At 46.4% G+C, this 23308-nt stretch overlaps 1 protein-coding gene across 1 annotated transcript in view; it reads left to right on the forward strand.

Annotated features, from left to right (window-relative positions):
- Nucleotides 1–23308, forward strand: part of CDH23 (cadherin related 23) — a 2828172-nt gene that overhangs the window by 2803107 nt on the left and 1757 nt on the right. Inside the window, exons 67-68 of the mRNA XM_086919477.1 lie at nucleotides 445–573; nucleotides 2490–2603. Of these exons, the coding sequence (XP_086775603.1) occupies nucleotides 445–573; nucleotides 2490–2603 (243 nt within the window). The remainder of the gene's footprint in view (nucleotides 1–444; nucleotides 574–2489; nucleotides 2604–23308) is intronic.

Consider the following 23308-nt stretch of genomic DNA (forward strand, 5'->3'; position numbering starts at 1 on the left):
AACACATGACCATGATGAACAAAACTCCAAAGGTGATATTTCTCGCTAAAGCAGGTGTGGCCAGTGTTGACCTAAAAGGGACAAAGAGCCATTCCAGAATTTCAGGATGTCAGCATAAAATATATTTAGATAAAATGTATCTCAACGGGTTCCATTTAAATAGTGGCAATCCTCAAAATAGTGCATGGATCTGGTCCTCCTGGAACTATGCCCTCCCTCCCGCCACCCTAGGTCTAAAGCCTTTAAGAGAACCAAGGGCTAGAATTCACACTATTATTAATATCAAATCAAAGGAAGGCACGAGTATGGCAGTAAATTAAGCACGGAGTAAATTGATAGTCATATTTTGGGAGCTGCGTTGTAAAAGGTGAAGGATAAAAAGGCCACTGTCGATTTTGCATATTCCAGCAGTCATTTGTATAACTCACGGTTTTGGAATTACAGGGTACTTTTGGGAGAGCGCCTGCTGTATCGTCCGGCAAACCAGAAGATGACCGCTACCTCCGTGCAGCCATCCAGGAGTATGACAATATAGCCAAGCTGGGTCAGATTATGCGGGAAGGACCCATTAAGGTGAGGAACTGGTGAATATCCTTGCCCACTAAATGGAATGCATGGGCTTAATGGCAGTGGCAGAACACAAAATGATGGGGCCTGCCTGCAGATTGTCATGAGTGGCCCCTGATTCTCCTACATCTCACAGATATTTATTGACCTTGTCCTGAATGGGGTCCACTGAAGGGTTATGGGTTTCTTGATAGGGTAGAGGTCCTCCTGCATCTCAGGGGCTGCAGGGGGTGTCTTACACCCATGGTTAATGGTTTCAGAGCAAAATTGGATAGCCTGTTGCAGCTTTATAATTGGTTCAGATTTTTCACATTATTGTCACCATGTAATATCTGTTGGATACCAGATGAGTTGGTCTTACATCTGGACCTGACCTACTGTTCACATCTCTATCACAGAGATCGTGGACACAAATCGTGCTGGTGGTGGCTGTCTAAAGCCTTCAACATGCAAAGGAGCAAATTTACAAAGAATTCAGACAACGTAGTACATCATCTAAAGTTGCTGTTTTGCATTGCACGAAAGGTGGGAAGCAGAACAGAGCTTTAACTAATAAGATGTGGTGCTGTTATTCTTTCTCCATGCTCTGGCGCACTTTAGGCTGCTTTGCGCCAATGCACACCTCATTGCACCAGATTGAAAGTTGTGTGTGTGTGATCTCAAGGGTAGGTTTTGTACTGGAAAGGGGAAGTTGTTATATAAAATACTATGCTTTGCCATACTTTCATTCTTTATAACTTTGTAAGTGGGCTGTAAAGTACACTTGCAAAGCTAGAAATGCTTTGTGAAAAGAAATGTTTAACTAATGTTGGGCTCACATAGAGGAGGAATACATTTGTGGCTCAAATTCCTGTTTACCAATGTTACTAGATAGGGATTTGCATACAAATTCATGGGAGATTGCTTAGGAATTCCCCATCTACAACCAATCGAATGCCCCCTTGAAGCAGAAAAGTGCTACTTTGCACCACTTTGGGCATACTTTAACATGTTTTGCACTGGAAAGTAAATACCAAAATTGACGCTTTGCACTCATTTGTATCACTTTTGTGCTGCTAAGAAATGCAAAGCGTTGATGAGTTTGACCCGACTGTAAATTCGTCACTATTGATGTACTAATGAAGTCTATTTAAGCAGAGTAACTAGCTAACTAGTTTCCATGTCTCACTATATTTAGTTCAAATACTGATTTGATAGCTAAGAGCATCCACTAACAGCAGACTGAGCAAATGTGATGATATAGAATTTGCTCAACTTTAGGTTGTGCAGAAGATGTTCTCCAACAGTATGGTGAACTCTCGGCAAATATGGCTCCTAAATAACACTCCACGTTCAACACAAATTTGGTTTAGTTGAAATCAGCATCTCAGTTCCAGCCATTGTTATAGTTATCAACTCCCAGACTCGCTTGCCAACGTGGTACAACAGATTAATTAAATACTCACCTAGGGACTCTTACCGACAAGGCCATGTGTGTACACAATAAAACATTCATATAGGGGAAGTTATTTGAATAAAGTTTTAACAGATACTATGTGAACGCTGGTGAATGTGCTGCATTAACACAGAAGGCTGAACCTTCGGTATATCCTCCGGGATAGCAAAGGAAAACAGACATTTGGATTATTAACACAACCACATTCAACATTAGCAGCAAACAGTCCCTTGGATATGTCTTGTGGATGAGTCATGGTATGACAAGCTTGGTAGAATACCCACAGAGTTGACTGGAAACTAACCATGAGGCCCATATCTCCCCATGTAGCAAAAGAACGCCATGCATTTAAACGACATGCTAATCCAGGAATAGGTTTCACAGTAATACTTGGTTTGTGGGGCTGGCAATGAGATCTACAGTGTTGAATTTTTAAGATGAGCTGTATGGTTAACAATGGCCACTTTCTTGGACCTCCATGCTCCAGGGTTCCCTATTGAAGGTGGTGTTGGACGATTATATGAGGCTGAAAAAACTGTTAGCCCAACGGATGGTGCATAAAGCCACCACAAGCACAGGGGACCAATCCTCAGTTACCGAGGTAGAGTGTGTGCAGAGTTTGCAGTGTCACATAAACTATGTGCATGGTTTTTACAGGAATATGTAGGTCAGAAAGGCCTAGCAACCCATTTTGCATGTCAATTCAAGTATTGCACGCAGTCGCTTGATGTGTCCGGTGAGATTTCTTGTGTGTGCTGTGGGGTAATTAAGTTCATTTTTGGTGTGGCTGCTTGGGTAACATACTATCTGCCATATCATATATAATGTAATAAAAACTGTCTTCTTACCTTAACCCTTAAACAAAATATAACTTAATAGATTAATGTCCATTGGACAGGTGTTACGGATTAATATTAAAAATGTAGGCCAATGTATATTCATATTACTTTAAAAAATTACATTTGCCTTCAATTAATGACAAATTATCAAATCTGCTTAGAAAGGCACCCTTTATGTTTATGCTATTAGTATGATTTTTTTACTTATGATGTTTTCCTTAACCCCAGACGAGGCTCAAGTGGGTTGGAGCTCTGTATATTTTTGCATCAGGAAACCAAGGACAAATATTTGTAATTTGACGAGGCAAATGGGGAAACTTGTTCGTTGAAAGAACACCAAGATGGTAGACTAGGTTTCAGTGATCACAGATCTGGAAGCAGATCAAGGTGGGCTTTGTTCAAGTGCAGTTTTCAAAAATGTAGTATTCTTTGGGGCATATTTACTACAAAGTGGAGGAGCGTGGAGTTAGCCTCCTTGGCTTAACGCCGTGCTCCGCCACTTCTGAAACTCAGAGCTGCACCATATTTACAACAATATGATGCAGCCCTGCATTTCCCCCTGCACTAGCGCTAAATTTAGCAGCCTAGGGCAAACGCATGGTGTCTGCGTTGAGGGAAAGATTGTTTATGTGCTGGAAGGTCTCCCTTCCTACACATAAGCAATCTTTAAAGGACGTTTTGTAACTTCTATTCAGCACACATAGAAGTTGAAAAATGTTTTAATGATTATTTATGTGCAGGAAGGGTCACTTTCCTACATATAAACAATCAATGGCCTTTTGCTGTTTCTATGTGTGCTGCGCAACGCTGTCTTTTCATTGCGCCTGTTTAAGACCAGGTTTTCTCTGCTCTTAATTTTGGAGCTGCCCCATATTTACGCTGCCCTTGTTAATATAGGCAGCATCAAAATCAATGGGTGTTGTGGTGTAACGCCCACCGCAACACCACTTTCATGCTAAGTGTAATGTGAAAAGGGGCCTTATTCACAAGGCGGTGTTAAGACATGTTAAGTGGCTTAACGCTGCCTATGAATAAAGCGAAGTCCCTCTCGCCACTACAACATCCTGAAAAGTGATGCTGTGGTGGCGATAGGGGCTTGTAAATATGTCCCTTTGTTTCTTAATTCCTGTAGAAAAAATGTGTCAAAGTCTTCCATTTCGGCAGGTATCCGTCTCTTTGCTGAAAATTGTCTCGCTTCTAGTGTGTCTTGTTCCTCATAATGGGTAGAGCTTTTCTTCTAGAATATGTGCTCCTAGGTGCGGACAATGAAGAGTCACGTTACTGCATGGAGTGTGATTTTCAGTGGTAGTTGTGTGGGTGTAGGTAGACTAGACATAGAACAGTCCTGGAGTTCTGTCCAGAGACCATCAGTGCTTGCAAGGTACCTTGTAAAAAGGAACTTAGAATGGCTGATCTGACACTCCCTTCTCATGTAAACTTGGTGTAGATCAATTAAAATATTTGGGTGTATAGGAAGCTGGCTCTACATATACTATACAGAGTCCAGTGGAACCCCAAAGGTAGGCAGAGGTAAAGTTATAGAGAACTTTACTCTCTATTTGTGGTAGAGTGGTCGAGCAGTAAGGCAGTATCAAAGGACAGTGTTAAGCATTTGTTGTACACACTCAGTCAGAAAATTAATTCACACACTCAAAGACTGAACTTCAGACCAATTGTTTTTGTATAAAAATATTCTTTTAGTTATTTTATTTTCTAGAACCAAGCAAGCCTGGCACAGGTAAGTCGATAAATACTTTGCAGTAAATACACAGTTTGACATGCAATTGTAAATGCACTTTGGAATGGCTACAGTTTGAATTACTGGTAATGCAATACTGTGAAAAGCTTTACATATACTTTGTATCGACTTTGCAATGAAAATTAAGGTAAGTTACTTTTACATTACTTTTGAGATTACTTTTTAGATCACTTTTTCTACTCAGTGTGATATGCCTAGATATCACACAGGGACATTTCCTATAGAAAATGTAAGTAAAATCAGTTTTACACAATTGTTATTTTTCTGGTTTACATACAAATTAACTCCACACTTAGAACATTTTTCAGAGAAAAACAGTAAATGGATTCCTATGGAGAGAAATTAAGTTAACGGTTACCAGGTAAGTAATCGGTCTTTAGAGTGAGCTTCTGGGGTTAGAACAAGGGTTCCCCAGGGTCGAGGATGCACTCTTGTTACACCTCAGCGGCCCTAGGGCAGCTGGGTGCAGAGTGCTGAGGCCCAATGTTATCCAAAGGGTGATAGGGGGCCTCCGGTTGGTGGCTGCAGGCAAGCAGGCTAATGGGTTGTGGGAGCAAAGCTCCTAGACTTTAGCTCAGGGCAAATGGGGAAACAAATTTCCACAAAGATGCACCCACAGCAGCACTAGGGCTGCCTGGTGCAGCGAGCTGTTTCGACGTTGGGCGCCCTGTTGGTTTCAATGGAGAACCTCAGGTTTCGGAAGACACTGCAGGCTTGGGTACGAAGGTCTCCTGGGTGCAGCCACCACTTCGAGAGGTAAGTTGGGAAGTTAGGGGTGGGTTAGGCACCATCATTTAGGGCACACAGGGCCGTGGGGCAACAGGTGCAGGGGTGGCTTTTGAGGAATGATCTTCTTACCAGCTCCTGGTCGCGGTTAGGGGGGGTCTTCTGTATTTAAGCTGCAGGCATCAGCTGGAGGCTTGAGGCAGGTCAGGGATCGCTGGATCTTGGGTCAGGATTACCGGGGTGACCTCTTCGTGGTGTTTGCCTATCGAGCTCGGGCCGTGGACGGTGGGTGTAGAGTGGGGCAGATTTGCGGTGTCCGGCCGGAGGCACAGGTTGCAGATGAACAAATCCAGTGTTCACAGGAGACAAAGTCTTTGTGCTTGAAGGCAGGCAGGTGCTCCAGGGTTTTTGAGGTTGCTGGCTGCAGGACACACCGGGATTTCTCAGGAGCAGGTTCGAGGTGGAGACAGGCCGGTAGGACTGGGGCCAAGTCAGTGGGCGTCTTCCTTTTCTTAGCTTCGGCACGGCTGTTTGGTCCTTCTTCTTCTCTTCTTGTTTCAGGTACAAGTCTGAGGGAGCAAGGTTCAGGGGTGCCCCTAATTAGGGGTGTTACAGGTAGGAAAAATGCAGGGACCAATGGGTCCCTTCCGTGGGGTGGGTACACCCCCTATTATGCCACCCTTCAGTGGGAGGAGGGCATGAGCCTATGCCAGGTTGGCTGAGTCCCACCCATCTTCAAGATGTGTGGACTGAGAGTTGTGTTTCACTTCACCACCCCCACCTGAGGGGTGGAGTTGGCAGGGGTGGGCACACCTCTCTTCCTCACTTGTTTTTACCTCTGATTCTCTAGCCCAAAGTGGAGGTCAAAACCAATGGGGACCAGTTGCTAGAAGTAGCAAGTGAAACAAAAGGGGATGATGAACTGAGCGTTTGAGCAAATCAAACACTCACCCCCAGTCAACTTATCTGGGTTTAATCCATCACCATTCTTTAGCTCACTCAGCCGCCCCAGTTCAGACATGGCCATATGCAAATCAGTCTGACCCTGTGCCTCATGGGAACAGTCCAGCCCGAACTGTCAAGCCATGTCTTCCCTGGACCGGAAACAAGCATCCTGAGACCGGTTTCGGATTCATAATCCTCATCAGGCAGGCTATCTTGAATCCAGTGGCCATGTGAGCAAGGGACTCACGACTGATTTGCATTTGGCCATGTCTGAACTGGGGTGGCAGAGTGGGCTAAAGAACTGTGATGGATTAAACCCAGATCTGTTGACTGGGTGTGAGTGTTTGATTGGTTCAGATGCCCCGTCCATCACCACCCCCTTTTGTACCGAAAGTAGCAAGTGGCTTGGAGAAGCTCACCTTTGAAGCTTCCCCTCCTGAACCCTGCCCATCCTGGTTGAAGAGGCTTTGCACCTCGTGCCAGGATGTGCATTGTTTTAGGCCCCAGAGAGCAGCAGGCTCTCAACCCAGGGGTCCAGAAACATGTCTGAAGGTGGCAGCTGAAAGCAGCCACTCAGCCTGGACACTAGAGGCGGGTTAGTTTTCAGGGGGCATCTCTAAGATGCACTCTGTGTGCATTTTTCATTAAATCCCACACTGGCATCCTTGTGGGTTTAATGTGCTGAAACATTTGATACCAAACTTCTCAGTTTTCAATGTAGGCACTATGGTGCTGTGGAGTTCATAATACCAAACTCACAGCACCATATACTCTTAATGGCAGCACTGCACTTACAATGTCTATGAATGGACTTAGACACTGTAGGGGTACAGGGCTCATGCACCTGTGCCCTCACCACTGGTATATATCATCCAGCTAGAGGGGTTACTGACCCATGCCAGGGCAGTGGGTTGTAGGCATGGAACACATAGATGTGTGCCATGTCGTCTCTTCACTTTGTTCTGCACCAAAACATGCAAAGGCCCGGAGACTCATCCAACACTGGGAGAGTCTTCCTAGTCTTTCAGGCGAGGAAGAGTAGAGGAAGGGGTTTGGAAGTTGCAAGGCCTACTCTGCCTTACATCCTTCTGTCCAGGTCAGTCTCTTTGGGGAGCTGTCCTACCTCAACAATTTCAGGACCTAATTACCAATGCTCCTTTCCTAGCTCTTTAGTGTCTTCACCCCATCTTGTTAGTTTGGGTTCAGAGGTGCCTACCTCTGCAAATTCGAACTTAGCTAGGGCAAAGCCCAGCTTACCCACAGAAGTTACCCACAGCTTGAGCAACCCCACCATGACTAATAAGGTCAGGGGGCCTAACTTGCTATTTGGCAGGAGGCTAGGCCACCATACCAAGGACAGTGCTTCCATGAAGGCTAACACCGAGAAGAGGCTACTGAAAGCTGTCAGTGCACAGAACCACACCTTTAGCTCCTCACTGGAAAGTGAAGGGGCTACCTTACAGGCTTCTTTGGGTTCTGGTTGCCTGTCTGCTGTTTTAGGGTGGGAGGTCACTACACTTGGTAGTGAACACCCTTCTTCCACCCTCTGTCCTGCCAGCTGAGGAGTCACAAACTCAGGCTGGACCGTTTCCTAACTATTCAGGGCTTTTTGTTGGCCAGGGGGGACTTCACCAATGCCAATTTTGGAGCTCTCCCTTACTGAGATAGAATCTCCCTTGCCCACTGGAACTGTGGCTAACAGTTTCCTACCTTTCCTACACTGTTTCTTCGTTTTCTTTTGGGGCTTAGCTGCACTAACTGCTGGTTGAGCTACTCCAGGTTTCTTTGGTGAGGTCTGGCATTGGACCAGTACCTCTCTTTGGCTCAGACCAACGTCTGTGTGGTCATTCCCAAGGAGATAATCAAGGGGGAGGTCTTTACTGACTACCACCTTTCTCCATCTAAGGGACATAGCTACTTCTAGGAGCACTACAGCGCAGGCCTAACAGTGACACCCCCTGGGGCAGCCATTACTCTTTTTGTTTCCCCTGGGACATACTGGTTTGAGAGTGCCAACCTGTCATGCACCACAGTGTGACTGGCACAGGTATCTCTCAGGGAAAGGGCTGGGATTCCATTTACCGGTAGGTGGTGGAAGTGTCTACTCCCCTCTGGAATCTCCAACAAACCTTTTGGTCACATTTTCCAGTTTAAGGGTATGAGGGCTTCCTCACCTGAGAAATCACCCTCTAAAACTACACTGGCAAACCCTGAAGTTACACTAGGGGCTGTAATTGTTTTAGGACAGGTAGGGTCCTTGGTATGGTGTCCTGCTTTTTGGCAGTTATGACACCGCACCCTGTTGGGATCCCAATGCTTACCTTGGTACCCAGTTTTAATTTGTGAAGTGTCTTTGGGCCCTCCCTCCTGGTCAGGTTTTTGGGGGGCTGCCTGGGACTCCCTACTTTTATCTTTTAGAAGCTCGCCGTCTTTCCTCTGGGGAGATTTGGTAACCCATTTCATTTGGTCACCCCCAGTGGAGTTCCTAGTTACCCATGTCTTGACCCAATGGTCTGCCTTCTGTGTCAATTCTTGAGGAGAAATCGGACCTGAATCTACTAGATATTGATGGAACTTTTTTTCAATGCAATTGCTTAATATGTGTTCTTTCATATACAAATTATAAAGACCATCATGATTTTGCACTTTGCTTCCAGTCAACCAGCCATCTAGTGTCTTAACTGAGTAGTCTACAAATTCCACCCAGGGCTGACTCTGGATTGTCTGAGCTCCCCTGAATCTAATTCTATACTCCTCAGTTGTGAGTTCAAATCCCTCAACAAGAGTTCTCTTCAGGTGGTCATAATACCAAGCATCTGCCCCACTAAGGGTCAGAAGTCTGTCTCTGCACTTACCAGAGAGCAGTTCCCAAAGGAGTTCCCCCTAGTGAGTTTTTTTCACTATTCTGGCTTCACAAGCCTTCTCAAAGGCTGTGAACCATTTTATGATATCATCACTCTCTTCATATTTAGGGACAATCCCTTTGAGGATTTGAGGGTCAGCTGCCTGACCTATTCTGTGTAACAGAGACCTGGCTGCAGGATGCTGACACGGCCATTGTCAATCTGGCCTTCCCGCCGGAATACTCGGTATTTACCTTGAATAGGACCTCAAGAGGCGGGGGTATTGCTCTTGCCGTCAAGTCCTGTTACCCTACTACATGGCATGGGCAAAAGATCCCGGGGTGCGAAAGCGCCCTGTTTAAGGTCGCTATTACATCCAACTTTACCCTGTCGGGACTTGTAATCTATCGGCCCCCGGGGAGTGAAGTGGCCTTTAGAGCAGCGTTACCTGAGGCTATTAGCAATCTGGCTACGGGGTGCTCCAATTTTACCATCATTGGAGATTTCAATCTGCACTTCAACAACTCCAGTAGTCCCTCAGTATCCAGTTTCCTGGCAGACCTTGAGGCGTTACAGCTGAATCAGTTGGTGACGCAGCCTACACACTCAGGGGGTCACACCCTTGACCCGTTCTTTACCAATCTGACGGAAGTCTGTGTCACCAGCTACACACCTCTGACATGGACTGATCACTATTTGATACAGTTCCACTGCCCTATCGTGGCTAGTCCACCTAAGCCAGTGGTGTGTTCTGTTCCAAGAAGACGCTGGAACAAACTTAAGCTGGATGAGTTCTTTCATCTCTTATCAGCTGACCCGCTTGACGTCTCAGGCCCGCCTGATCAGAGGTACGACAGGTTTAGCGACTGGGTCTCCAGGGCCTTGGACACCCTCATCCCCTTGGTGACCTGTAAAACTGGATCTGGCAAGGCCAGCCCCTGGTATGACGACTCTCTGCAGGCTCTGAAGGTTTCTTGCAGGCGCGCAGAGCGGGCATGGCGCAAAGCCTATTCCAGCTCTAAGAAAGTCCTATATCAGTCAACAGTGAAGGTGTACCATCGGGCGGTGTGTAGAACTCGTGCCGCTTTTTATGCGACACAATTCAGGAACAGTTCGAACCCGGCAAAGGCTATCTTTAAGGTATTGAAAGACCTCACTGCCAAAAAAGTTACAACATCACACCAGAGCTCTGTGGAGCACTGTGAAAAGTTGGCAGAGTTTTTCTTGGAAAAGGTGAATGCCATCTATCGAGCCTTTCCTGTGGTCGTTCCCTCGGCGATTACATCTTCTAAGCCACCACCATCTGAGGGACTATGTTCTCTACCTTTGTTAAACTCTGATAGCCTAGGCACTTTGGCCCGCAGAGTGAAGTCTGGGTCTCCTGAGGATCCACTTTGCCCTGAAGTGTTCAAGGACCTGGCGGCACATGACATCTCTCCGCTTTGTTCCTTGGTCAATGCGTCACTTACATCTGGCGTAGTTCCACTGAAGTGGAAGCGAGCCATGGTGCGTCCGATCCTGAAGAAACCTAGCCTGGATGGGAGCAAGCCGGAGAGCTATCGGCCTATTTCACTCTTGCCGTGGCCGGCTAAGGTGATGGAGGCACACGTAAATGCCGCTCTCTCGGAACATCTCCGTCGAGCTGATATACTCGACGCCACGCAGAATGGGTTTAGGGCAGGTCATAGCACGGAGACGGCTCTGCTGTATATGGTGGAGCACCTTCGCTCCGTGCTTGACGCGGGACAAACGGCAGCGCTGGTGCTATTAGATCTAAGCGCTGCCTTTGACACCGTCTCGCACCCTATCCTTCTGCAGCGTTTAGAGGAGGCTGGTGTTACCGGCACTGCTCTCGACTGGTTCCGGTCGTTCTTAACCAACCGGGCCTTTAGCGTGACCGTCCCACCTTATCAGTCAAAATTCCATCCGTTGAACCTGGGCGTCCCCCAAGGCTCCTCGCTGAGTCCTACGCTGTTCAATCTGTACGTAAGGCCGCTAGCTGAGGTTGTCAAACAATGGGGTATGACCATGGTGTCATATGCCGATGACACCCAGCTAGCGGTCACGATCAGCGGGGATGCTGAAGTCGACGCTCCCAGGTTTCAACAAGGACTGAGGGCGGTCGCTAGCTGGATGACGCTCAATTGTCTCCAGCTAAACGCTAGTAAGACCGAGGTGATGGTATTTGGTAGACAACCGGAACTGTGGGGAGAGAGATGGTGGCCGGAGGAGTTGGGTTCTGCTCCCATCCCAGTCGCCGAGCTTAAGAACCTCGGGGTCTGGTTGGACCCTTCCCTTACGTTTACATGCCACACTAAACGCACGGCTGCTTGTTGCTTCGGCATCTTGCGTGGGCTCCGTCCTGTGCTAAAGTTCTTCGATGCCCCCACTCGGCAACTCATGATCCAAGCTACCGTCATCTCCAGGCTGGATTATGCGAGTTCCTTGCTGGCCGGGTTGAACGTAGCTGAGATCGGGCGCCTGCAACGGATCCAGAATGCCGCAGCGAGAGCGGTGATAGGCCTTCCAAGATTCTGTCCTACCTCCAGCACCATACGAGCGCTGCATTGGCTTCCGGTGGCGCAGCGGATTCAGTTTAAGGTCCTCTGCGTCGCCTATAAGATCTTGAAGGGGTCCCCGGCAACGATCCTTACGACCCTCATGGCCAACTACATCCCAGCACGACCCTTGAGATCGGCAGACCTCGAATTGGCCGTGGTACCGCGCTTTAAGCGAAGCAGGGCCGGTGGACGCTCATTTCGAGTGCGGGCCGCTGCTTTGTGGAACTCCCTACCCCCGGCAATTCGCGCTATGAGCGATTTGCTTTCTTTTCGTCGCGCCGTGAAAACATTTTTATTCCCTTAGTCATTTGCTTGTGCTGTTTTTATTAGTTGTGTTGTGTAGCTGCCTTGTCGGGCGCCAGGACGCTCCTTAGCTGGAGCATCTGTGCGCCTAATAAAAAACCACATAACATAACATAACATAACATAACATAACATAAGATTGCTCTTTATCCTTATTTAGTAAGTTGCTGTCATCATTGATGAGTCCTAGGCCCATCTCTGCTCTTTCTTTTTCTGAAGCCAGTAGTCTGGTCTCTACATCCTGTCTTTTGTTTAGCCTTGCTAAAAGGCTTTCCTCCTCATTGAGGCTGCCCTCAATGTCCTCAGTGGTATCTGATCCACCTGTGTGAAATCTAGGGACTGAGAGGTTTACTCTTAGAGTCAAGTGTACTTAGACCCTTTTCTCCCTAGGAAGTGAAGGTTTTTTAAAATGTAATTATTTAAAGCGATTTTCTATAGCGTGAACATTACCCGAAGGTGTCAGAGCGCTTCACCAAAAGAGCCAGTTGCGATACATAAGGACTTAGGATTACATGAGTTACATAAAAGATACAAACAGGAAAAACATTGCAAATGTATAAGTTGTAAAGTCACACAGGGAAGAGATACAAATAGAAAAAAATGCAAATGTACAAGTTGTAAAGTCACTCAAGGAAGATATACAAATGGATAAACTCTAAGAATCACACGGGAATGGTAATGAGTACAAAGATCTACTACATGATCAACCTGGTCACCCTCTTCCTCTACTTCCTCATCTGATTGGTCTTCACCATTTTCAGATGGGTGGTCCTTAGCATACCCAGCCAACAGCTCATAGAGCTTTTGTTTGGTTGGATGGGGACACATGGCTATGTTTTTAAGTTTACAAAGGGACCTTATCTCCTTAAGAGACAAGTGGTGAGGTTGAGCTCCTCAACCTGGTTCTCTATGTCATTATAGTAATTTTCACTACCAGCTGGGTTATTATTTTGAGATATTGTTAAATAAAATGCTAACCCCTCTAACCCTAGCTACAGTGACTTGTTATTTTTCTAAAATTCTGAAGGGACTTAACCAAGGCCCTAACAAGACTTTAAGTAATTTAGCAAAAAAAGCCAATTTGAAAAATCTGAATTCTAAAGACAATTCTGTTGTGTGTGGTAACCAAGTAGTCCAGCAAATGCAAAGTTGAATATCCCACCGCTGCTACCAATGTAGGACGCTGGCTCTGTATATACTATACCAAAGTGAGGTATAGTGTGCACAGAGTCCAGTGGAACCCCAAAGGTAGGCCGAGGTAAAGTTAGATAGAACCTTGCTCTCTATTTGTGGTAGTGTGGTCTAGCAGTAAGGCAGTATCAGAGGACAGTGTTCAGCATTTGTTGTACACACTCAGTCAGCTAATGAATTCACACACTCAAAGACTGAACTTCAGACCAATAGTTTTTGTATAAAAATATTCTTTAAGTTATTTTATTTTCTCGAACCAATTCCTAGATATCACACTGGCACATTTCCTAGAGAAAAGGTAAGTAAAATCAGTTTTCCACAGTTGTTATTTTTCTGGTTTTCATACAAATCAACTCCACACTTAGAAATGTTTTCAGAGAAAAACAGTCAATGGAGAGAAATGAAGTTAACAGTTACCAGATAAGTAATCAGTCTTTGGAGTGAACCCCCCACTTTGTATCAGACTACTGATGCACTTTTACTTGATGTGTCCTGCACTAGGGTGGCCAAGTGCAGAGTGCTGAGGCCCAATGTTATCCAAAGGGGGATAGGTGGCCTCCGGTTGGTGGGTGATGGCAGGAACGGGTAGTGGGAGCAAAGCTCCTGGACTTTAGCTCAGGGCAAATCGGGAAACAAATTAGCACCAAAGGTGCACCCTCAGCGTCACTAGGGCGGCCGGGTGCAGGTGCTGTTTTGACATCGGGCGCCCTGTTGGTTTCAATGGAGAACCTCAGGGTTGGGAAGACACTGCAGGCTCGGGGATGAAGGTCTTCTGGGTAAGACCACCACTTCGAGAGGTAAGTTGGAAAGTTAGGGGTTGGTTAGGCACCATCGGTTTGGGCACACAAGGTTGTGGGGCATAGGGAGCATGGGTGCCTTTTGGGGTCGGATCTTCTTACCAGCTCCTGGTCACGATTAGGGGGCCTTCTGGTTTTCCATTCAATTCAAAGAATCTTTATTTCGGAGAAAGCCATAAAAGAAGACAGCAGCAGTATATAAAAATCAGTATAAACAAATGACAATAATAAATAGTACAATTAGCAGCACGAATAAGTCCTCAAACAAGTGAAATCAGCGCCTAACAATGCAACACATTTTAGAGCAGACAAATTAAAAAAAAATAGTTTTATTAGTTTCAATTAAAAAAGGTAAAAGAGCGTGAGAAACCGTAACATGACCGACACAGGTTCAGGCAATTAGGAGCCTGCGCTTGTGCCACATGGCCACAAGAAATTTTGAAACGGCACATACAATTACGCCAGTTGTGTCAGTTTTAAATATTCTAAATACATGCCTGCATTGTTTGAGGGCCACATTTTTACAAAGTGGAACTAACCAGTAATTCCTAGCCTTGTGGTACCCTGGACAGAAGAATAACACATGTAATTCATTTTCCTCCTCGCATTCACAGGAGGGCAATTTTTTGGAGCGTTGGGTGCCACCTACTAGTAAAAGCTCTCAGCGGGAGCACACCATGCCTCCACTGAACATCCTGCCTTTTTGCAAGAACAAGGTATATATAATCAAGAAACTGTTTGAGTAAATAAGAATCTTTAACTTGCAAAAATAAAGCAGTAATTGAACCAATTTGGGGATTGGATAGTACGGTGTTCAGTTTGTAAGCACGAAATATGTTGGTCAACTGGGTGCGATACAATCTTCTACAACCATCCTCAGGGTCAAGCCGTAAATGAGGTATCATTAACCTAAAGAGTTCCTTTTTTACATAAACAAGCCAGGGAATCTTTCCCGAGCCATTAACGGCCAGTATTTCCTTAAGTTTCTCTCTATATGGTGCCAGCTCAGGGGTGGCCCATAGCCTATGCCAGAATCTTAGTGGTTTTAGGGCTAGTTCTTCATCGATAGGTTTAATTCCCAGATCTAACCTTAGGGGAACCAATGGGGAACTGGGTGGTAGAGCCAAAAGCCCCCGTAAGAATTTATTCTCGGTTTTAACAATTTCAGGCCTGGTACTGTAGCCCCATAGTTCGCACCCATACATTATAGCACCTCTTGCTTGTATTTTGTACACCTCTAATGGTGGACCCACAGGTTTAATAGTGGACTTATTTGATAGCCTGAGGATTCTGCCTGAAAGTTGGGCCAGTTTAAGCTGTGATTTTACCTGCTGGGGTTCCCATGTCATGTTTTTGTTTGAAGTGAGCCCCAGGTAGTCAAAAGTCTTGACCCTTTCTAGGGTTGTCGTCCCCAGGTTTGGGTGTGGGCGTGAGGTTCTTGGAGGATTGAAGATCATATATTTAGTTTTTGAAGTATTAATCTCTAAACCTCTAGCAGTACAAAACTCATCAAAACCATCCAGAATTCTCTGTACACCCATTGGGGATTTAGAGAGCAGGAGGGTTTCGTCGGCAAACTTAATCGCTGGGACCCGGTTCCCTGCCAGTTTCAGGGCGTCAATGTTCTGGATCCCATTAAGGTGCCCAATAACACCGTTCACGTAGAGGCAGAACAGGGTCGGCGCAAGTAGGCAGCCCTGCCTTACCCCCCTACCAACAGGGAATTTGGATGAGAGCCTGACGTTTTTTACGCATCTAACTTGGCCATATTTGGCCTCATGCAGCCTTATCAAGATGGTCAAGAGATAAGTGGGTACACCGAGATCTGAAAGAACAGCCCAGAGTTTCCCCGCGGTACAAGGTCAAAGGCCGAACAAAGGTCGACAAAGACCATACAGAGGCTGCCACCCTCTAATCGCACCGTTTTCCAGTATAGAAGTTGTACGCGGAAAATTTGGTCCACGGTGGAAATGTTCTTTCTAAAACCTGCCTGGTAGGGGTTGAGAATGTATGACTCATCAATCCAGTCTTGCAACCGGTCCAATATTAGTCTTGCGAAGATTTTTTGGGGCACATCAATAAGGCTGATCAGTCGGTAGTTGGAGGGGAGCAGAGGAGAGCCCTTCTTGAAAATGGGCACTATCTCTGCTCCCCGCCAAAGTATGGGGCCCAGATTTTGGGCTCTTGTTTAAAAAGGTCTCCCTGCAGTTTATCCAGCCATGGGGCTTTCCCAACGGCAAGTTTGGAGATGGCATTGGAGATTTCAGGTACCGTGAACTCTATGTCTTCCGTGTCCACAGGCACTATCAGAAACAGTATTAGGTCCCCAATACTCTCACATAATCCCTCCATCGAGTATAGGGCCCGATAGTGACCTTCCCAGGCCTCTGGAGCTATATTCGATTCTAGGGCGGCCTTTGGTTCACTGGATCCATTGTTAATGATAGACCAAAATGTTCCAGAGTCTTTGGTTGCAAGTGCCGAACATAGGTTTGTCCCATTCTCGTGGTCCCACTCTACCTTGGCACAATTAATCAGATGTTTATTTTGCTCCCTTCTAATTTTAATCATTGGTCTATCATTTTCTTTAATAGCCTGCAGTAACTCAGTTTTTGCCTTTCTACAAGCTGTATTGTACCAAGTATGAGGGGGTGCCTTTTTAATTTTCCCTGTAATCCGGTGGTTTAGAATCTCGGCCGAATTAACCAATAGGGACTCATGGAGAGACTCCAATTTAGTGAAGTAATCAGAGGTTAGTGGTTGGCTGATTAATGCCACGACCTGCATAAAAAGGGGAACTATCACTCTATAAAGTTTCCCTAATTGCTCAGGGTGTTCCACTAGGTGGTGCCATTTAACTCTACGCCTATTGTTAGAAGTAATAAGATTATCATCATTGGCTCTGGAATCCGGAGAGTCATTTCTGCTGCTGTAATGTGGATTGAGTTCTAAAATTAATGCATTATGGTCGCCATCTGCTCTGATAAGAACAGCGAAATCCCTGACTAGAGGCCATAATTTTGTTTCAAAAAAATATAATCGATAAAAGACATGTGCCCAGGTTTGTTGTAAGTGAATTTAGCTGGGTTATCTGAGTGGGTTCTACCATTACATGCTCTTAGAGAATTGTTTAGGGTAAGTGCCGTAATTTCGATAGCCAGGGGCGTCCATGCCTTAGGTGGTGGAACTTGGGATAGCGGTATTGACCAGTGGTCGTCCTCCGCTGATAGCGCTTCATCGTTAATACCTTTAAGGGATTCAAAATGGCAGTAAAAATCACCGCCAACCAGCAGACGAGTGTCACTCGGAATGGTGGGGATGAACAAAGCTAAGTCCTCAATAGTGGTGGACTCGCTACACAAGACTAAGGGTCACGAATAGACATTTATCAGTGCTAGCTTGAATGCATTGGGCCAGGTAAGAACTACACATAAAATGTCACTGGAGTGGATATCCATTAATTTAGCAGTGCAGCCAAGGTGTGTGCCAACCCAAATTGCTTAACCCCCAGAGGGGCGGCCTTTACCTCCCCATATGGCCGGTACATCAAACGAAGCAAAACCAACCCTGTGCTGCGCCGTTCGTGCCCATGTCTCCTGAAAGAGACACACATCGGCGTTATCAATAAGAGTACCCCAATCTGGACAGCTCAACTTATTAAGGAGCCCTGCCAGATTCCAAGATAATATTTTAAGCGAGTCCGGCTCGATTCCAGCCTCGTCAACCTCAACTGGATCCATGTTTCCTGCATCTATCAGGATATCTGGACACACTAAAGACATCAATGGGTTACTGTCAAATGATGGGAGGATTCCAGGATCTCTTCCACTGTCAGAAAGGACTTGGAGATTAATATTAGTTAATGGGGTTGTTCCAGAGAGCCCATACGAACCCGCCTGCTTGACCCCACCAATACATTCCTTATTCCTTTCTTGTGGGCAACCTCCCAGCATCGCTCCTGCCCGGTCCTCTTCAATCAGTGCCCGATTTAGTTCACCCTGTGGGGTGGGTGCCCTAGTCAATCAACAAGGTCCAGGCCGCTGTATCTATTGTGTAAAGGTACAGCGACAGGGCCTGTTGGATCACCCATTTCACAGCGACTCGGTCCGTAACTCTGTCGGCCCACCAGGGTCCATGGATGATCAGAGCTAGTATTAATGTTGGTTTGCTGGCGCCCTGGGGGATAATAATATACCAGAGGAAGTGACTGGATAATTCTGGAGGAGAAAGGATGGGGCCAATGACAAATGTGGTACACTGCCTGTGGGTCTCTAAAATTTACCAAGACACAGTCCACCTTTATATCCTTTGGCCTTTGACCCACCCAGGTCACCCTGCGAACAAATAGAATTTCACTGGTCACAGTAGGTGGAAGTGGTCTGTTTTTATTTAACCAGACTGTGACCTTATTTTTAAGCGAGGTATAAGATTCCTCGCTTTTATTCTTCAATTCCGGGACTCCAGTTAAAACCACAACATATGAACTAGATTGGGGCGGTAAATCAATTGTCAGGGGCTTTATATGGTTAGTTGGGCCATGTATCTGGTGAGGTATGTTGTCATCCGGGCATATAGGGGAAATATAACTAGGATCAAGACCCAGCCCGCATTACAGATGGTGTCGGCATTCCCAGCTCTAGCCTGTTCTACTGTTGCGGCCATCAATGCTGTGGGAACTGGTGCACCCAATGTACCCATCCCTGCAGGGCTCCGATTTATTGGAATTAGGGTCGGTATCTCTTCATTAATGCCCTTTTTACTGTCCCTATTATTTAATCCATCGAGGGCTACGGGTACGGATTTATCCTTGAGTTTGGATAGTTTGGCTACATCCCCCGCTATACAATTAGAGACATTAGTTAATAAAGCTAGACTGGCTTCAATAGCGGTCAGTCTGCGAGTAAGTGGCAAAAGAGAGTCAACAAGAAGAGATCCAAGTTTGTCCCAAAAAGCATTATTCACAGAAGATATGTAGGGAGTTAGAGAGTCAGGTGTCACTGATTGTAATGCTACTGCCACCGCTCCCGAATCTTCTGGACAGATTGAAACCTCCCGCTCATCCTCATCCATTTCTTGGTCTATGGGTTTACTATGACAGTGACTCTATAAGGATGCCTTATCTCATTTCTTTTTAGACACTCATTGTCTGCACAGGGCAGGTTCTTTCCTACGTGTTGGATCAGTGGTCATAGACCTTGTTTTAGGAGGAGAAGCCTGCGTTAGTGCCCCCACCTCAGTATCTGGCTTTGTGAAGGACTCCACTGTTGGGATGACCACCGAGGTAAAAGAGTTACTGTCACAAGGTGTGTCCTGTGTATGAGAGCTATGCGAGGAACATGCATTCACGTACTGGGCAGGAGGTACAAAGATGTAGAGGGCTAGCCTGCGTTCTGCTACCGCTATCTCGCGCTCCAGCACATTCGAAGCTCTAGTGACGAAATAGTCCAAGGTTCCCATCATTCCTGCACTTTTGGGCATTAGGCTATCCTTTACTGAACCTGAGGCCATCACTGATATTTAGCAGTTCTTCTCCACAGTGCATGTACTGAAATCGTAGAATGTCTACTTACCAGATAGCAGACGTTAAAGGGTAGGCCCGGTCCGGTCTGCTTCGATCTCAAACGGGCCCACCCTTGGCCCAGGCTTCGCCCGGCGCCCGCCCGCGTCCCGCGTGGCAAGGACACTGATTGGTTAAATATTGAGAGGAGGCGGGCCGGCGGCTCCAGCGCAGGTGTGTTGGACCTAGAGGCTCCTGGTCCGTGGAGTCCTCTCGTGAGCTGTAGGCACGATGCTCCTGGTCCGGTGGGAGCAGGGATCTCCCCCAGATGCTGCTGCACACAGAAGTGCCCCAAACGTCCGGCTTCCCGTTCCAAGATGCAGGTGTCAGCTGGAGGCTTGAGGCAGGTCAGGGGTCGCTGGATCTCGGGTCAGGATCGCTGGGGTGACCTCCTTGTGGTGTTTGCCCACTCGAGCACAGGCCGGGGACGACGGGTGCAAAGTGGGGCAGCTTTACGGTGTCCGGCCAGGGCCAGAGGTTGCATATGAACAAATCCGGTGTTCATGGGAGACAAAGTCTATGTGCTTGAAGGCAGGCAGGTCCTCCGGGGTTTTCAATGCTGCTGGCTGCAGGACACACCAGAATTTCTCAGGAGCAGGTTCGAGGTGGAGACAGGCCGGTAGGGCTGGGGCCAAGTCAGTGGGCCTCTTCCTCTTGTTAGCTTTGGCACAGCTGTTTGGTCCTTCTTCTTTTCGTGTTGCAGGTACTTGTCTGAAGAAGCAAGGTTCAGAGGTGCCCCTAAATACTAGATTTAGGTGTGTTACAGGTAGGTAAAAGGCAGGGACCAATGGGGTGGGTATACCCCCTATTATGCCACCCTCCAGTGGGAGGGGGGCATGAGCCTGTCCCTGGTTGGCTGAGTCCCCACATCTTCAAGATGGCATGGACTGAGAGTTGTGGTTCACCTCCCCCCCCCCACCTGAGGGGTGGAGTTGGCAGACGTGGGCACACCTCTCTTCCTCACTTGTTTTTCCTGCCAGTTCTCCCTCCCAAAGTGGGGGTCAGAACCAGTGGGGACCAGTTGCTGAAAGCAGTAAATGGCCTGGGGAAGATCACAAAGGCTCGGCAAGCCTTTGAAGCGTCCCCTTAGTGAACCCTGCCAATCCTGGGTGAAGAGGCTTGTCACCTCGTCCCAGGATGCGCATTGTTTCAGGCCCCAGAGAGCACCAGGCTCTCGACCCAGGGGTCCAGAAACATATCTGGTGGTGGCAGTTAAAAGCAACCACTCAGTCTGGACACTAGAGGTGGGTTAGTTTTTAGGGGGCATCTCTAAGATCCCCTCTATGTGCATTTTTCATTAAATCCCACACTAGCATCAGTGTGGGTTCAATTGGCTTAGAAGTTTGATACTAAACTTCTCAGTTTTCGGTGTAGCCATTATGGTGCTGTGGAGTTCGTAATGACAAACTCCCAGCACCATATACTCTTCATGTCAACACTGCACTTACAATGTCTAAGAATGTACTTAGACACTGTCGGGGTACAGGGCTCATGCACCTGTGCACTCACCACTTGTATAGTGCACCCAGCTGGAGGGGTGACTGACCCATGCCAGGGCAGTGGGTTGTAGGCATGGCACACAGAGATGTGTGTCATGTTGACTCTTCACTTTGTTCTGTACCAAAACACGCAGCCTGCAAGGGCAGTGTGTAAGTGTAATGGTACAGGGCCTCTAAGGGTTGGACACTAAGTGATGCAGCCCTTAAAGGTCTTCCCTGGTCACAGTGCCCTGGGTATCTGTGGTACCATTTACCAGGGGCTGACCAGTAGACAGAGATACCAATTGGGTTAGTTTTGGGAGAAGAACACAGGCCCTGGGAACCTGATTGGCAGGGACCCAGGACACATCAAGTAAAAGTGGTCAGTAGTCTGCTAAAAAGTGGGGGGTTACTGCAACAGAAATACACTTTCCTACAGGGTGAAGAACAACAGTGTAATTAGGGATTGAAACTTCAGGATTTGCAATGAACGATTATGGATGATATAATGATGTTCTTAAAAAGTTGAAAATGACAGTTAAAGCTGAACAGGTTTGAGTTTTAAGGCATTAAAATAGGACTCCATAGGCCTCATTTACTAGGCAATTGCGCTGCTGATACGTCCCTTTTTGGGCGCCCCGGTGGCGCAGTGAGGCTGCCCATATTTGCAGGGCAACAAAAAGTCATCCTGCCTGACTTTATGACCTTATGAATACGGCCTCCGTTCAAGCATTACTTTGTGTGAAAGGGGCGTTCCATGGGTGTTTCTGTGGGTGTTCCCTTGCAACATCCATGGAATCTGACAAATTCCCAGATTTACAAAGTTTTGTAAAGCTGGGAATGCGTCAGAATCTTATGCCTCCCGAGGGGAGGCATGGAAGTGGGGCAACGTGGAGAAATACTTTTATTTTCTCCTCGTTTTTTCCTCTTTCTCTGTGTGTGCTGCAGAAAGCAGCGCACACACCAAAAGAGGAAAATGCCATAATTGTATTTTTTTTGTTCAGGAAGGTGTCCCTTCCTGCACCCATCAATCATCCCTGCAATGCAGGCACCTTTGCAAGGGTGCCTGGGCTGGCGCATGGCAGCCAATTGTGCACCAGCACAGGGGGAAAGCTTATGGATGCATCGTAGTATTGTTAATACAACACCTCCCTGAGCTCTGAAAATAAAGTATCTTGGTGCAAGAAATAGGCTTGACTGCGTCATTTTTTGTAAATAAAGCCCTATGTTTGTGTGGTTCGGCTTGAGTTGTGCGATGCCATCGGTTAGTACATGACATTGCATCATACCAGTTTTTACATACATCAAGATGTATGTCATATTATGTACAGCGTGATGTCGTACAGGCAATGATGTACTGTGATGTTGAGCTCAGAGTAGACCGATGAGGTTTTTCATTGCAACACTAAATTGAATAAGGAAAATCCTGATACTTGTATAACTTCTGATGGCATAGCTGTAATCTGCCCCAATTGCAAGAGGGTAATCTTCAGACAGTACTGTTCAGCCAACAGCGCTAAGCAAGGTGAAATTACTTTTCATTTTCATGATAAGTATGGCCCATTTCTGCGAGCATGCTAAGTGGTCTTGCTGAATAACCAGAAGTGGATGTAAGCCATTTCAATGGCTTGGGTATCAACTTAAATTTTTCTCTCTAAGGGGCATATTATCAAGCCCATTATCGCCGCTTTAGCGGACGTTTTTTGCCGAAAAGCGGCGATAACGCCATTGCACTATTAGCAAGGACACGCTAGCACGTGTTTCCTTGTCTCAGCACCGGTTATCCTTACGCCTTGCATTGCCGTGGAGATAAGCATTGTAAATAACACGATATCTCGGCTATCAAATCTGGCAATAGCCGGCGTTAATCAAATTCGTGCTGAGCGAGCTCGGCGATATTTATCGCTGCTCGTTGATGATATGCCCCTAAATTTCTAAAATATGCTGCAAAATGTCTACCAGCTGTGCAGAGGCGGTGTGAAGAATGTATTTTTGGGTACATAGATTATTGTTGAGAATATTTTGATTGTGATATTAGTATTAACAATATCTTCTGGATACCATAGTGTTGTAGCCTTGGCTGTAACTGACTTTCCAAATTAAACATATATATTATTTGTACTTGCATCTACAGAGATGCAAATGTTTTACTAAACAGTAAAATATATGCTACTGTTGTTAAGAACAAAATCCATAAAAGGCCATATATAGAAGTTTGAAGATACATGTCCTTATAAATTATTTGTTTAGATTATACTCACAGTACCTCTTTGCTTCAGAGGCTTAGCATGCTTCAGAATAAACTGC

Source organism: Lissotriton vulgaris, chromosome 5 (assembly GCF_964263255.1).
Source record: "Lissotriton vulgaris chromosome 5, aLisVul1.2, whole genome shotgun sequence".
Taxonomy (NCBI): domain Eukaryota; kingdom Metazoa; phylum Chordata; class Amphibia; order Caudata; family Salamandridae; genus Lissotriton; species Lissotriton vulgaris.